Source organism: Cydia fagiglandana, chromosome 20, assembly GCF_963556715.1.
Source record: "Cydia fagiglandana chromosome 20, ilCydFagi1.1, whole genome shotgun sequence".
Lineage (NCBI taxonomy): Eukaryota > Metazoa > Arthropoda > Insecta > Lepidoptera > Tortricidae > Cydia > Cydia fagiglandana.
The window spans coordinates 12579537-12596305 of NC_085951.1; the positions used below are offsets into that span (position 1 = coordinate 12579537).

The window sequence follows — 16769 nt, forward strand, 5'->3', positions numbered from 1 at the left end:
ATGGTAAACTAAGGTAAATATTAACATAATTAACCATTAATTAATTAATCATTAGGGTTTTAATTGTTTATACCAGTTCCGCTAATATCACTCCGCTTCACCGAAAATGCTACAATGGAGTATACATAAGACCTTAATTAACAAGATGATAATTGATAAATATCTTGGAAGTTTTTATGAAAATCCGAAAAGATTGCATTATTTGAGAATCACAGATCCTTAATTTATACAAATTAATAATTAGTTTTATAATTTGTCCTATTCTGTACATAGGCTGCTACTTATACAGTATCCGGAATGGGCCACTTACTGGAACTATATTAAAAATATAGATATAACATATAAAAATGGAACTCTTTGGAAGCAAAATACAGTTTGTTTCACATGTCTATCAATTGGTTTTACATTGTAGCATTATTATTAAAAATTCTTTGTTGCACCTTCAACGGATTTACTTGTGAAAATTTTCGTGCAGATGTTTTTTTTACGATGTTCGGAATGGATAAACTCAAAAATAGTGCATGGATCGACTTTTTTCGACTTTTGGGGAGTAAGTTCCATCGAAGGTCAATGTTTTAGTGAATAAATTGTGGTCGTAGTATATTACGGTATTTACAGTAGGACGAATTTAAAAAAAAACACTCAAAATCGGCTGTCATCCCACAAAATATAGATGCTGTGAACGAGCTCATAATGCAAGATGGTTATAGTACATATCGCAAGATAGAGGCATCTCATGGCAATAATATGACGAGCATTTGTAAGATATAACATGAACATTAGGTTAAAAAAAAAGAAAAACTCGCGAAAGAGCCGTTCTTGCCTACAAAATGCACGTCTTGTATACCAAGATCAGAATGGAAAAAGTGCTATGAAAAGTCGTTTCAACATTTGCAAAAGTGCATCATTCATCTTGGTGGACAAATACAAAGGCAATAAAACCATTTATAACTATAGATATTTCTTATTTTTTGTGTTTCCGGATACATAAGTAGCAGCCCTCGTATCTACTCAGATAGTCTCGTTACAGGTGTACAGTATAATTTTATTTTTATAATATAATATTTATAATATTTAGGTACAATATCTTTAACATTAATCTTTTTTTTTCCTTGCAATTTAATCCTATTTGTTTTCAATTATTTTGTTCTGATTATTTGGGGCCTTCCGTGTCCCACTGCTGGGAAAAGATCTCTTCCAATTCAAGATGAAGTCCAATTCCCTAAATGATTAAATACTAACATACATACCTATAATAACATACCTAATCATAAGCAATTATAGTAAAAGTACTAGTGCTTAATATAGGTTAAATTTGAAAGGCCAAGATTTTTCTGTATTCAAATTTAATCCTTGTCACTTTGACATAAAGTGCCCATGTCGAATACTAGTGCAGCGTCGAGCACTAGTACTTCTGCCTTATTACACATTTCCAACTTGTAAAAATCACTTTATTTTATTATGAAGGATCACCAATAGTAACAACAAGATTTTATAAGCTAATACATTTGCGTCATTTGTTTTCCCTAGTCGATTAAATATTTATTCCTAGAAAAACAAAAAAAATATTCCTCCTCACTAAACAACACACACAGCTCATAAAGACAATGCGTGCTTGGTGAGTTGCCAATGGGACTGGGGTGTGACTTAAAATGTGCCAGTTTATGGCCCAAATAGCCACTAAGATTGTGAGAGATACGCCAACACGGTTAGAAAACATTTTAGTTTTAAGGCTCCTCTTCACGTTGGGCCAACGCCAACGCCAACGAGGGACGCATTTATGCGTTAGAGGGAGCAAGTGATATTGCTATCTCATTCTACCGCATGGTTGCGTCCCTCGTTGGCATTGGCGTTGGCCCAACGTGAAGAGGAGCCTTTAGACGCACAGTATATGTGAGTCTAATTCATGGTAATTAAGAGCAAGGAGCAATGTCGAATACAGGGTGGCCAAAAATAAGAGCATTTGGGAGTTGCTAGGGAGGTGTTGGGGTTTATACTGAGCAACTTTTACTATGGGACCAACCCTGAAATGGCGAAAAAAATATTTACTCTCCCATAGAAAATGGACCAGCCAAAATGTTTGAAACAGCCAAATGTTTACTTAAATTTATTAAGTAAAAATTTGGTAAATGGATTAGGTTTTACTATTGAATTAATCCCGTCGGCGATGGCGAGAAGAGCTAGACTCCTAAAGAATGGCCGACGACTGCTCAAAAACCGGGAAGAATGGAAAAAACAGGAGGAGGCCTTTGCCCAGCAGTGGGACACAACCGGCTCTCAATGATGATGATTGAAGTAAGACAGGACCAGGGGTGGTATTCGACAAGCGACGTTTGACGTATCGTGTTGATCTCCCGTTGATGTGGGAAAAATCATAAGTTCTCGAATACGTACAATGTCAAAATTTGACATTAACAATCCACAGTTAGGGTGACAAGCAAACCAAACCGAACCACCCTTAGTTTAGAGTTGAGTTTGGGTTGTACCAAATGATATTATCCACCGTTGATGGAATCAACATTCAGTATGCAATAAAATCAACTGTTGATTTGACGTGGATGCGAAATCTGACAGTTGCACATGTCGAATTTGGCCCCTGTTAGAGTGACATTCCATTTCCAACTGCAGCTGCAATACTGTTTATTTTACTATGGAAACGCGTCGCTGTCACTGTCAATTTCCATAGTAAAATGAACAGTATTGCAGCTGCAGTTGGAAATGGAATGTCACTCTTATACAGTTTGGCGGAGGTTGTACATATCATTTATGTAAAAATATACTGTTTCCGTGAATAAATGTTTTTTAGGGTTCCGTAGCCAAAGGGTAAAACGGGACCCTATTACTAAGACTTCACTGTCCGTCCGTCCGTCCGTCTGTCTGTCACCAGGCTGTATCTCACGAACCGTGATAGCTAGATAGTTGAAATTTTCACAGATGATGTATTTCTGTTGACGCTATAACGCTACGTCTTACGTAGGCGAACAACGCGCGAACGCGGCGCGGCGCGGCGCGGCGAAATCAATCCTTTGATGCCCATAGAAGTGTCCTACGTAAGCGATCTTGTTGCGAACGCGGTGCGGCGCGATTTGCACGCGAATGTCAGGCGGCGCGGCGCGGCGCGGCGCGGCGGCGGCCGCTTTCGCCGCGCCGCGCCGCGCCGCGTTCGCGCGTTGTTCGCCTACGTAAGACGTAGCGTAACAACAAATACTAAAAATAGAATAAAATAAAGATTTAAATGGGGCTCCCATACAACAAACGTGATTTTTGACCAAAGTTAAGCAACGTCGGGCGTGGTCCGTACTTGGATGGGTGACCGTTTTTTTGCATTTTATCCGTTTTTTTTTTACATTATGGTACGGAACCCTTCGTGCGCGAGTCCGACTCGCACTTGCCCGGTTTGTTATGCATTTAAGGGTTAACTTTTACGCAGACGAAGTATCGGGCAGAAACTAGTTACCTATAATTAAAATCTTAGGTATCTCTTGTATCGCATCTGGCCAAGACAGAAATTAATTATATTTATTTGTTGCTGAGAGCCTAAAGCTTTTCATTTTCTTATCTGATTGACATCTTAATTGTGATTAATTCTTGTGCCCTCTAATTCTAGTGCCTAGGGCGTGAGGGCCCTTGTTATAGAAAGGACGGCCCTTTCAATAGGATCCCTGATATTCCAGTTCTTGGCTTTGTTGGAGGAATTAATATAACATCGTTTATTTAAGACCAGCGATGGAATCACTACATCCTATAAAACAAAGTCACCCGCCGCGTCTGTCTGTTTGTATGTTCATGATTAACTCAAAAACTACTGAACGGATTTTCATGCAGTTTTCAGCTGATAATAGAATAATTCTTGAGGAAGGTTTAAGTGCATTAACCCGTGCGACGCCCGGGCGGTTCGCTAGCATAGGTATATTGAGAAAGTTCGCGGTAATTTTTGACTTCCAAAAAACAATAATTAACAAATACAGCAGGTTTAAAAGTATAAATCGGTCATAATCAGCAGCATAAATGCTAATTTCTCATTAAGGTTCTTAATCGAAATGAAATGGGTAAAAGAGAAAATAAATAAGTATTCCGAGATATTTTTTTAAACATTGAAAAGATAATTAGCAAAAGGATTAATTAAAGATTCTCGCTGCAGATTCGCTTGAGGCTCATTTTTTGTACATTAAGCATTGGATTAAACAAAGATTTCCGTTGAAAGCCTTTTTACTAAAGATTCTTTGATTTTACAAGACGCCTAAATAAAATAAGTGAATCATCATCATCTCAGCCATAAGACGCCCACTGCTGAACATAGGTCTCCCCCTTATGGGGGGTGAATGCCATAATCGCCACGCTTGGCAGGCGGGTTGGCGATCGCAGTCGAGTACACCGAATTTGAGGGACGCTGCTGCCCGTCCACCGGTGGTCTTGGACGTAGTTTAAGGACATACCCGGGTCCAAATTAGGGCTCCCGATATCCGTGCTACACGCCAACCCGTGTATCCGTGTTCTTAGCCCCGGCGGAGCTAAGCCTCCGAATTACAAGAACCCGTCAAGATCCGTTCCCGTGTAGTGCGTTCGGCTCCGGATCTACGCTCGGCTCCGGAGCCGCGGACTTCGGCTTCGTTCGAGTATTGAATACACGGCGCCGGCGGACCGACTCCCCCGGCCGGTTCGAATAAACAATATTTAAGAGGTGGTATTCTACTGGTGGATAATGTCTTGATATTTTATTTTGTGAAATGTGGAGGTGTTGCTGAAATGTAATTTAGTCGGATTATATTAAATGAGACACCAATTGTATATTAAATGTTACTGCTTGTAAAAATGATTAAATAATGAGCATGTAGGTTTATAATAAATATTAAGATACTAGAGTCAGACCAAGAATAGTCTGCAGCGGATTTGGTAGCCCACGCAGTGGAAGAGTTATTTTAAACGTCATACTTTGTAATGTAACGTTGCACGTTACTAATATGTAGGTAATTGAACTAAACATAATCTTAAACTCAACTAACACTTAAAATAATAAATACTTACCTAAATAAGAACTGTAATCATAGGCTTACTGCAGTGTAGATTTAACCAAATCAATACGTTAATTTATGAAATGAACGTATTGATTTGGTTAAATCTACATTTTTTTTCAATCACAATTTCTATGAAATTATGACCTATAAATGACACTTGCACTGCGTGGGCTATCAAATCCGCTGAAGACTTTTTTTTGTCCAACTCTAGTTTTTTCTCACGTTCCCACTTATTACTTAGATAATTTTTATTTCGTGCGAAGTTCATAGAAATGTACACGTGTAGATTAAGATAATAATGGTTTGCGGGCGGCACATGCAATAAAATAGCCGTGGCAATTTTGACACCGGTATTTTACCCGACATACCTTTTGTTTGGAAAGTTAAAGAAGTAGCCCGCGTGCTGTTTTATAAACAAGAATTGGATTTTTTTCAGTAATGGATTTTTTAAGATTTTAGTTTGCCACTCAGTCGGTCAAAGTTTCTAATCTTAGTTCAGCTGTTTTCATTTGGTCATACCTAGTTGTTGCCGTTCTGTTTTTTTTTTCGTTTTGTTCCCCCCCGCCCAGCAAATTTCATCGAAACCGTTAGAGCCATTTCCGAAATGCTCGAAAAATAGAAATTGAAAAAATGAAAATGATAAAATGAAAATGAAAGTTTATTGGTAACAATGGTTACAAGTCTGTTTAGTTAAATAGTACATTTAGTATTTGAATATAATGGAATTGCTCGTTTAAAGGTATAAGATTCTTTGCTTTTATAAAGAACGCGATCGATCGTCATCGTCACTATACGTCGAGAACGGGCCGGACCCGTGTGTAATTAATATCCGTGGATCCGGACACACGGGTAACACGGGTACACGGATCTTAATTACACGGATCCTAATTATCCGTTCCGAACGGGCCACAAATCCGGTTTCGTGTAGCACGAGAACGGGGCCCCGGCAACGGGTACCCGAAACCCGGACCCGACCGCGAGCCCTAGTCCAAATAAGTGAATAATAGGGAATATTACGCGAAACTCTGCGAAGGGGGCGTTACTATCACTATCCGTAACAATCTGGGGGTCTACTGCAAAACAAGAAAATCGAAATTTCGTTATCTAACCTCTCTATCACTCTTGCATATTCGAGCGATAAAGAGGCAGATAACAAAATTTCGATTTTTGCGTTTCAAAAAATATTTAATATTGTCCTTCGCTGTCTGAAAACAGGATAGGTATTTGTAAATCACTTTTCTCTAATAACAATTCTCAGTCATCATCATCATCATTTCAGCCTATATAGGTCCCACTGCTGAGCACAGGCCCCCTCTCATGCGCGAGAGGGCTTGGGCTATAGTCCCCACGCTAGCCCAATGCGGATTGGGGACTTCACATACACCTTTGAATTTCTTCGCAGATGTATGCAGGTTTCCTCACGATGTTTTCCTTCACCGAAAAGCTAGTGGTAAATATCAAATGATATTTCGTACATAAGTTCCGGAAAACTCATTGGTACGAGCCAGGATTTGAACCCGCGACCTCCGGATTGAAAGTCAGACGTCATATCCACTCGGCCACCACTGCTGCAACAATTCTCAGTAGTGGGTTTAATTCCTAATTAATTTTCTTACCAGTCTTCGCTGTGCTCCCACTCCACCAAGTGAGCCATCATCGGGGTTCCCAAAGACACTGGGAATTGGATGTGCGGGTAGATTTCGGCCAGGTGCGGGTTTAAACCGGCCTCGTACAATCTGAAAGAAAGTTTTATTTGAAAATAATGCACAATAAGGGGTCATCCATTAATTACGTCACACGAATTTCTAGGTTTTTTGACCCCTCCCCCCCTCCTTGTCACACTTGGTCACATTTGGCAAACCCCTCCCCCCTAGTGTGACGTCACATTTTTTCTACGAAATTGCCAAATCGAATTAAGTAAGTACCTAAGTATTATTAATATTTTATCAAAATATGTTTGACGATATAAATATTATTTATTTTATAACCCAAAACTGCTTAGGAAAGAAAATTAAACGAATAAAAACGATTATCGTTTTAAAAACTTGTTATTTAAATGTACAGCGATTAAAATAATTTAAATAAATTTTCGGTTACTGATGAACTTAAAGTGACGTCACAAAGTTTGTGTCTCCCCCCTCCCCCATGTCACAATATGTCACATTTTCTTGACCCCCTCCCTCCCCCTAAACGTGTGATGTAATTAATGGATGACCCCTAATGTACTAATAATAAGACTGCAATAACTTCCACTGTACTGTACCATATGTTCTTGTAAATAAACGTTCATTCATTCATTCATTTATAAGAACCGTTAATAATAAATGCCGTTTTATTATCTGTTACGAGTGTTACGTGACCATAATAATTAATAATCTAAAAAGTTGATCTCTTTTCTTCCTCGCGTTATGTCGGCATTTTTGCCACGGGTCATGGGAGCCTGGGGTCCACTTGACAACTAATCCCATGATTTGACGTAGGCACTAATTATCTAAAAAGCTAATCTAACACTAATCTATAAAGTTGATCAAAGTGATGTTAATTATTACTTGGACTTTTATTGGTATTGTAATTAAAACCGTCAAATTATAATATCGAATAATCATTCCTTGAAGAGCAAGTTTGAGTGTTAAACTTAAAACCTGCGTTCACTTTTTGTTAAAATCCATTTAGTTTTTTTAGCCGAACTTCGGTTGACCAAGTAAATACGTACAATAGAGAATACTCACTTTCCTAAAGCAGTAAGGAAGACCTGGACATTGTCCTCATGTCCCTTCTGCGTCAGCGGTACATTGACGACGTCCTTCTTCAGGGAGCGCCTCAAAATGGCCTGCAGCAGACCATGGGGCGCGATTTCGATCGTGATGGCGTTGTGATGGATCAAGCGGGAGGCTTCTTCGAAGAGAACTGGGCTCTGTGAAGGTCAGGTCAAGTTATAATGGATTGATGAAGATATAATCCCTCTTCTTCTTCTTCTTTATATTTAAGAGCTGTGCTCTTGTCGGCGGAGCAATCTCCAACTCGTCCGGTCCTCTGCCAAGCCCTAATATCTCAAGCTGTGGCCAGATCTGGCGTATGCGTCGCGAATGCATATGTTTGCAAAAGGATCGCATGCATTATGCAGCCCAATCTGCAGTGTAGGCACATGTAGTGCGCTTATGCGCTAGCAATTCACACTAAACTTGTCCATGGTTCAGATTCAGAAATCACGTAGGTAGGTGTTTTTACCGTTTTGTTAAGTTACGTCAGTTTACTTATTGAAATGGAATAAAGTCCTAAGTATTGACATTCTGTGATAAGTAGTGATAACAGTATTAGAAGACATTGATGATAACTAACTTACCAGAAGATTGTTGGTGTGGTACTCAGCAGAGGAGAACTCTGCCTTCTTGTCGTGCCAGAACTGTTGGGGCACTGACGTGGACACCCACTTCTCCGAACGAGGTTTGGGGTCGGGGATCACCTCTTTGAGGTACTTCAGGAGGGTAGGACCTGAAGAAAATTGCAAAATTGAAGAAAATATACTAAATGGAGTCGAGAAGTTGCGCGCGAGAACGTAACTCATGCTAGACCGACAGGAAAGGAAAACCGAGGAAAATGGATAAAGTGCGAGAGATGATATGAAATGAAAGAAAGGTGACCGAGATGTATGGAAGAAAAAGACATGCTGCGCCAACCCCAAATGAATGGGGAAAGGGCAAGCGAATGATGATGACTTACCAGCTTCAGCAATATATCTGGAGTGATAAGCAATGTTGGAGCAAGGGACTTCCTTGGCGAAGATGCCCTTGGCAGTGAGTTTGCCGACGAACTCCTTCATGGCATCAGCTGGGCCGGAGATGGTGCTGGACTCAGGGCCGTTGCGGCAGGCTACTTCGATCTCGTGGGGGCACATTGTCTTCATCTGGTAAGGATAGTTGATATTAGGACCCCCCCACATCTAGCGTCTTTCGAGCGTCGGCGTCTACAACTCTATGGCCGCTGCTCGACGCAACGTCGACGCAACTGCGCAGCGACGTCATTTTCCATAGCGCTGACCAGACGCCGACAGACGCCGACGCTCGAAAGACGCTAGATGTGGGGTTGTGGGGGGGGGGGGGGCTTAGTTGTAATGACCTTAGCGTAGAGGCAGGAGCAAATGGAAAGCTCACTGAATAAATGTTCAACAACGAAAAGGACCTAAGATTTTTGTAGAAAACTAAATGCAGATGGAAATAATAATCATTAAACATCGCTTAATCAACTGTGTTGTGAACAGCTCATTTGAGGTCCGTTAAGAGTCTAAAAGAGCAGGCTAACCATAAGTTACAAGTGAATTTCAATCCCATAATGCAAAAAAGTGAAGTAATCTTCTTCTTTGTCTCCCTCATTATTTATCTAGGTGCATCCTCATCTACTACTTCCGAAGTACAGCGGACCTCCGGGTCCGCTGTTCCACTATTTTTTTTACTCCGAACGATCTTTTGCATCCTCTTTTGTAGGAAAGACCATTGTTTATTATGAATCACTACTTCCAGCCAGCTTTTAACAGTATTTTTCAATGTTTTACAAATTATTGAAAGTGCTTCTAACCTGTTTGTATCCAAGACCGACAGCAGCCATAGATCCTTTGATGAAGGGAGTCTCAACAGAGGCCTTGCCGCGGTAGTACGCGGCCAGGATCATCTGTTCCGCGGTGAAGCAGCCGTCTGCGTATGCGCAACCGAGCTCGCCTACGCTGTGACCTGAGAAGACATAACTTGTTGTAGACTTGTAGAATAAAGAGCAAAGGGTGAGAAGCCGGAATTAAGATACCCCACGGACTCAAAATATACTCTCAAATGATTCACTGGGATGCCAGAAAATGTTAAAAGAAAAAGGACAGTGAACAAACGAAATAAAGCCATTCTTCTGGATTTGAACTTCTATCTGGAACCAGAGTTTGGCACTAATACGCCACAAGAATGATTAGAAAATTGGTGAATAATATTAGCATAAATTATTTAAAACCTGATTTTGTGAATCAGTCTTGAAAGTAGTCAGAACTAATGGCACTTTCTAAATTATTGCTTATTTATATTATTTAAGTACTCGTCATCGAATTAATGATTAAATCTGTTCGGTTTTTAGAATTTCTATCAACACAGAAGGTTGTGTTTACTGTTTACGTGAATCTACATTCATAAACTGCTTACTTACCAATGATATGATCAGGCTCAATGCCAAGAGACTTCAGCACATCAGTGAGACCAATCTGGACAGCGGCGATGCCGATGAATGAGTGGAGGATGTTGTCGTAGATCTTTGGGTCGGGCTCCGTGATGATTCTGGTCAGGTTGATGCCTTTGGGCTCAAGGGCTTTGTGGCATCTGACAAGAAAATATGAGAATTGTTAGTGGGAAGGACGGCTAAATTAAAACGACGCGAGAACAGTATCATTGTAGCAAATATCTTTAATTTCTAACTTAGTCATCTTCATCTGATACTATACCATCTTAATGTGTAAGACAAATACTTCTTTAGAATTACAAAAATAACTGGTTGTACGCTGCCACAAATCAACGGCCATATCGAACGATGACGAAAATTAAGAATTGCAATATCCTATTATAATCACGCACTAGAGTTAACATTGTTGCTTTAAAAGAGTTACATCTACTAGAAATTAGTATAATATGGTGTATCTACTTACTTGTGAATAGCAGCAGCGAAGATGGGAATCCTCATGAGCTGCGTGGCCATGCCGGCCCACTGCGATCCCATGCCAGAGTAGACGAACCAGACCGGCCTCTTCAAGCCAGAGAAGTATTCCATGCTGCGGGCCATAGACTGGCTCTTTGTAGGGGTTGAGCCTGCACGAATACGTTTGTTAATAACAACCATATTGTCAGTGTATCAAATCTAACTGTAAGCGTGGCATGGACAGTTTTGGCATTCGGACCGAGGGCTGGGAGAAACGCGCCGCGCACCTGAGTGGCGTCATGAATTAAACTCGGAACTTCTAAGCATGACGATGACTGGCTGGAGAACCTTAAACGGAAAAGTCTTCATCGTCCTCTACCGCCTCCTACCGACTCGCGTTTTGTGTGCGATCGATGTGGCAAGAAATCCCGCGCTGCTACTTATAGGAATTTATAGCCATCAACGGCGATGCGGGACCCCATAAACACACAAGCGCCGCAACAAGCATCTACAACAGATGAGGTGGCCAATGATGATGATGATGATCAAATCTAACATAACATATGAATGGTTGGTATCGACCATTGCTAAAGATGATAGAGTAGAAAATGTACCGAGTTACCGAGTTACAAGAAACAGAATGATAAAGGGCGCATCTTAGCTGTGATAACTTTATGTTTCCATAGCGTCGTCAGAGCTGCGGACATCTTGTCAATACAGGGCGTTTTTGGGACAACTAGCTATATTGTGCGAGGTGATTATATAGGCCATACTGAACAACTTTTACCCAAATCCAAAAAAAATTTGGGCTTCTCATAGAAAACGTCGACATCCACTCGACCAAAACGGCCAAAAAAATTTTGTGATTTCAGAGTTGGTCCCATAGAAAAAGTTATTCAGTATGGCCTATATAATCACCTCGCACAATATGGCTAGTTGTTCAAAAACCGCCCTGTATACTCATGCTACTATCTAAAGTCTTTTCGCATGAACCTTGTTAAGATTTAGTAAAAGCATGAGAGCAAAGTGGACTCGCTGTCATCGATTTTTGGTACAGTCAGCCAAAAAAGTGGTCTACCACTTTTCGACTCTATCATCTGATTGATAGAGTCGAACAGTGGTACACCACTTTCTTGGCTGACCGTACCTAACTTGTTGGCAGCAGGAGTACAAACACTATCGAATGTGAAAATAATTCATATAAATCCAAACATTAGCAATTCCAAACATTAGGAAATACTTACGCAGCAATGTGTATCCCCTAACTACATGTCCACCGATATCCTCATCATGTATGGCGTGCCACAGCCTCACTTGCTCAGCATCCACCGTCCGCGACTCCAAGTCGTCCAGGATCTTGGCTACGGCGGACTCCGTACGACCAGATACGCAGACTAGGCGGGGTAGGTCGTCTTCTGGTAGGCCGTTGTTGATCTGATGAGAGAATATGCTTAAGTTCTAAGAGTTCAGAAAAACTTGGTTTCAAATGCCATACATTGATGTTCTGAATTATGGGTTCGCTTTGTTTAGTGTTGGTTTTGATAGCCGACCTTTCAGAAGCGGATGTTTTGGTTCGTTTTTAAAGCTGTCTTACGATGCTACTAATGAATCTCACAAATAGCTAATGCACCTATTTTTTACGATGCTACTACTTAATGAGTACCAAAAATTGTAATATTTTTGGGCTAATAATTTGGCTTAAACTTGTAAATGGCAGATTGTGAAGGTAAAGTAAACTGACATTCTCTTGTTTTGCAAAACATCAAAAGCTACCTCACGATTACCTCAGATTTTACCCGACTATAGCACAGCAAAATTATGCAATAGAAAAAAACGGAATTTGAGGTTACTTTTGATTTTAATTTCGACTGTCTTTTATTGAGGGGAAAAATTAATCTAGTAGATTTTAGTCTAATCTTACCTTAGGCCTTGCCACATTCTTCAGCAGCACGTGAGCGTTGGCACCACCAAATCCGAAGCTATTGATGGAGCACATCCCCTTGTTCCAAGGGTGCTTCTCCGTGACCACCTGGAGGTGTCCGTTGACGAGGGCCTCCACGCCCTCTCGGGGGGTGTGGTAGTTTAGGTTGGGGGGGATGAAGCCGGTGGTGTAGGCGATGCACATCTGGGAGATAGAAATAAGTTAGAAGAAACGTATATGAACATAAAGTCTCTTTTGTAAATATCCCATATAAAAATATTCCGTCATATTTTGATTTTGATGGAAAGACTTTATTTCTGCTTTATTAGCGTAGCCTTGTGTTATTTGCTATGATTCAGATTTTCAAAAACGATTAAAAAAATAGTGTGAAGCTGAATTGCTCTATTTTCGCAACCAAGTTTTACTAATTGTGTAGGTAAAAAGGAGACTCAAAGATTTTTAAAAAGTTGGAAGCATTTTAATTTTTGCCTACATTTATGCAGATTCACCACAGCTTTGCATACCTATGTAAGTGCTAAATATAATCCAAGATAGTAAGAATAAAAAAGCATGCCAGAGTTTAAGTATTTTCTTTGAGTGTGCACAATTTTCAGCAAATCCTAGTGCAATGCATTAAGATTTTATTCATCTATTTCTTTTTGGCTCACTAACTGTATCCTCTATCCGTGAAATAAGAAAGCAAGTGCACTTTTTTACCACTTTTATACAGCGTTTTGGTCCGAACGCGTATTAAATTATTCTGTGAAGACGTACAATGGCCAGCTTCTACAAAGCTTTAAGTCCTTAATATATTACTGAGAAATTCGCTCGAGTTCTGTTTGGAGCGCTCTATAAGCTTTACGCTGGAGAACATAATGGAATACTGGCGGAGTCAAATGTAAAACTCAACTGATTTTATTAAATTAAGCTTGCTCGGACTGAATGTAAATTATTTGTGTTGTCAATGTACCTACCTATGTGCAAACGAGAAGTAAAGTAAGTAAGTTTATTTGTATCTTAATGTGGTTACCTTGGCTACAGAGCAGAGACCAGAAGCCGGCTCACTGTGTCCAAGATTGGACTTTATGGAGCCGATGAGGAGTGGCTTGTCTCGACCAGTGCAGAAGATCTCGTCGATCGCGACCAGCTCCTCTGGATCACCGACTTTGGTACCTGTGTGGAAAATAATCTGGTTATTAAAGGTAGGTATAATTTTGTTAGAACTCTGTAAAGTCTGTAAGAACAGGCCAGTTCTTGAGATTGCTAAGTGGATTCCAGCGGCGTTACGAGTATCATGGTCGCAGTTTTATCACTTGTCATGTCAAGCGTCACTTTCGCACTTACATACTTCTTATAATGTGATGACAGATGATAATAAACCGATCATCTTAGCCCTACAGTAGATTCCCTCGACACCTACTAGATTCCCTAAAGTGTCCTGCGGGCACAGCATGGTTCTATTTTTAGCGCCTATCACTATGCCCGTCACTTTTTCAGCACTTGCATACTTGTTAGGACGTGACAAGCGATAAAAATGGTACCGTGCTACCGCCGATGTAGTAAAATGCTAGGACAACGATGACTAATTAGATTTTTTAAAGTTTTCCTAATGCTATTTAACACATTCACTGCCCCCGACGCACATGTGCGTCCACCGTCATACAAGTTTGTTCCTAGGTCACGCCCCCTGGCAGTTAAATGCTGTTCATCCTATTATGTATAAGAAAAAAAATCTAACTAAGTACGTAATTATGTACGTCTTTTCATGAAACTGAGACTAGTTCATAAAGTAATTTATCAAATTGATCCTGCGTAAATTGAAAATTAATATTTTTTGACTGTTTCTCTTTAATTAAATTATCAACAAAATAAATAATAATTATTTGTTCTCCAGCACCCAATAGCTTTTGTAAACTCTGAAAGTAAATTCATATTTCTATCCCATCTTGTGTCAATAGTACCTAGGGGCTACTCATAAATTACGTCATTTCAAATTAGGGAAGAGGGGAGGGGCTGGACATCGGATGATGGTAGCATGACGTAGGTGGAAACGGGGTCGTCGTCGTCAAAAATCGATGACGTAATTTATGAACAGCCCCCAACATGTTATATTCATGCCAAAACTAGCTGTATTTTCTGCACCAGTCTATTTAAAAACCACAAAATACCCTGCATGCCTCGCTTCTTACCGTGTGAGCATTATTAGGTTAGCGTTCGGCACACAGATGACTATCTACTAGATCGCGATCACAACTCATTGGGGCTTCCACACTAATTTAGATTGCCTTTTACGGCCAGCGTCCTGGGAACAATGCCTCAGGCTAATTTAGGGCTAGATTTATGATTTATTTGTTTTGTTATTTAATATCTGTTTGAATTAATTTTACAACCTCGTTTTACAACGCCTTTTACTTTTATAAAACGCTAAAACTTCTCAATAAAAAAGTGGTAAAGAAATTCGCTAATATTATTTTCAAAATACGGGCCACTGTAAGTAACCAATATCAAACATGTTAGATTTAAATAAATAATTTGGATATAAAAATGTTGTAGTATAATATGGAGCTGATACTCTTGTCCCTAGTAAGATGCAAGACGAATCAAGCGGCTAGCTACGTAATTTTTACAAGTGCAAGGCCATGCCTTCCCCTTCCAAATACGGAGTCTACACTTAGTAGTCTATGTTTATATGTTATATTTTGTACAACAATGTTGTAGTTTCATCACAAACGAGCCAAATTGGCCGCACTTTGCTCTTTAAAGTTTGCATCTTCTAGTTATTTTCTTCATGCATTAAGCGTAGTTTTCACAAAGGCTTTTTAACATCATGCTTACAGTTTTGAGCGCTAACAATGTTTAGAGTAGCCTAGTTTTTCTATCAACTATACTACAATAGTCATAGTTATTCCGATTTTCTTTTAATTTGGCGTTAGTCGATGTACCATTGTCACCTTGGCTCTTACAGATGTAGTGCATAATTGTTTTTCATCGTATTTTCTCGAAAACGTTCGTAGGTATTTGTCATGCCACTTCAGTCAACCTCAGTCTTGTACCGAGACTTACTGAAATAGCAAGAGACGTCGGTACGTTTCCGTGAAAATATGATGGAAAATATACACTAGGTACCACTTTAAATCACATAAATTTTCATCATCATCTCAGCCATAAGACGTCCACTGCTGAACATAGGCCTCCCCCTTGTGGGGGGTGAATGCCATAATCACCACGCTTGGTAGGCGGGTTGGCGATCGCAGTCGAGTAAACCGAATTTGAGGGACGCTGCTGCCCATCTACCGGTGGCCTTGGACGTAGTTTAAGGACATACCCGGGTCCATAAATTTTAAATACATACAATTTTAAGTTCTACCTACTTATTATTTCATACCCTGATATTCAGAAATTAATAAAGTTATAGTAAAATTCGGTGCTTTAAAATTATTCGGCGCATTAGCAAAGAGGCTGGTGGATGTAACTGGGGACCGTAGGGCTGGCAGCTTCCTCGCACAACGCATAAGCATTGCAATTCAGCGAGGTAATGCTGGCAGCGTCTACGGTACCTTGCCGAGGGGCGATTTTTTATTGTAGTTTAGGTTTTCTTTTTATTAATTTAGTATAATTTTAGTTTATAATTTTTTATATAACAATAAAAACATTTATAAAGTTATTAACTTATTAACAAGAGTAGCAATTACTGTCATATGGCTACATCACATGTCAGTTTCACTAGTGAAATTGTGCCCTATATCTATTTTCGCTATTCTCGTTTATGCACAGACAATAAAGACACCCAGCTACGCGTTCCCATTTTGCCTTTAGCACAACGCCCACACAATTAGTTTACGTTTAGCTACCCTGTTTAAATGGAGCCGTACATTTTAACGGAAAATTTTCTGGAAACTATTGCGTGGAAATTCACATGTTTAATGGTCAGGGGGTCTATTATAGTTTAACCATTTGTTATGATTTGTTTAACTATTTGTTATGATGTTTTTAACCATTTGATATGATTTGTTTAACCATTTTTTATGATTTTTTTACCATTTGTTATGATTTTGTTTAACCATATGTTATGATTTGTTTAACCATTTATTATGATTTGTTTAACCATTTATTATGATTTGTTTAACCATTTGTTATGATTTTTAACTGATTGTGATAGGACCTTGATGATC

At 39.7% G+C, this 16769-nt stretch overlaps 1 protein-coding gene across 3 annotated transcripts in view; it reads right to left on the minus strand.

The window, feature by feature from the left end:
* Positions 1-16769, minus strand: part of LOC134674457 (fatty acid synthase-like) — a 71144-nt gene that overhangs the window by 23384 nt on the left and 30991 nt on the right. For all 3 annotated transcript variants that reach the window (XM_063532531.1, XM_063532529.1, XM_063532530.1), the window contains 10 exons: positions 13628-13770; positions 12598-12801; positions 11921-12110; positions 10687-10846; positions 10194-10363; positions 9588-9739; positions 8736-8919; positions 8359-8507; positions 7745-7929; positions 6632-6751 (listed from right to left, as the gene is read on the minus strand). In XM_063532531.1, coding sequence (XP_063388601.1) covers positions 6632-6751; positions 7745-7929; positions 8359-8507; positions 8736-8919; positions 9588-9739; positions 10194-10363; positions 10687-10846; positions 11921-12110; positions 12598-12801; positions 13628-13770 — 1657 coding nt within the window. The remainder of the gene's footprint in view (positions 1-6631; positions 6752-7744; positions 7930-8358; positions 8508-8735; positions 8920-9587; positions 9740-10193; positions 10364-10686; positions 10847-11920; positions 12111-12597; positions 12802-13627; positions 13771-16769) is intronic.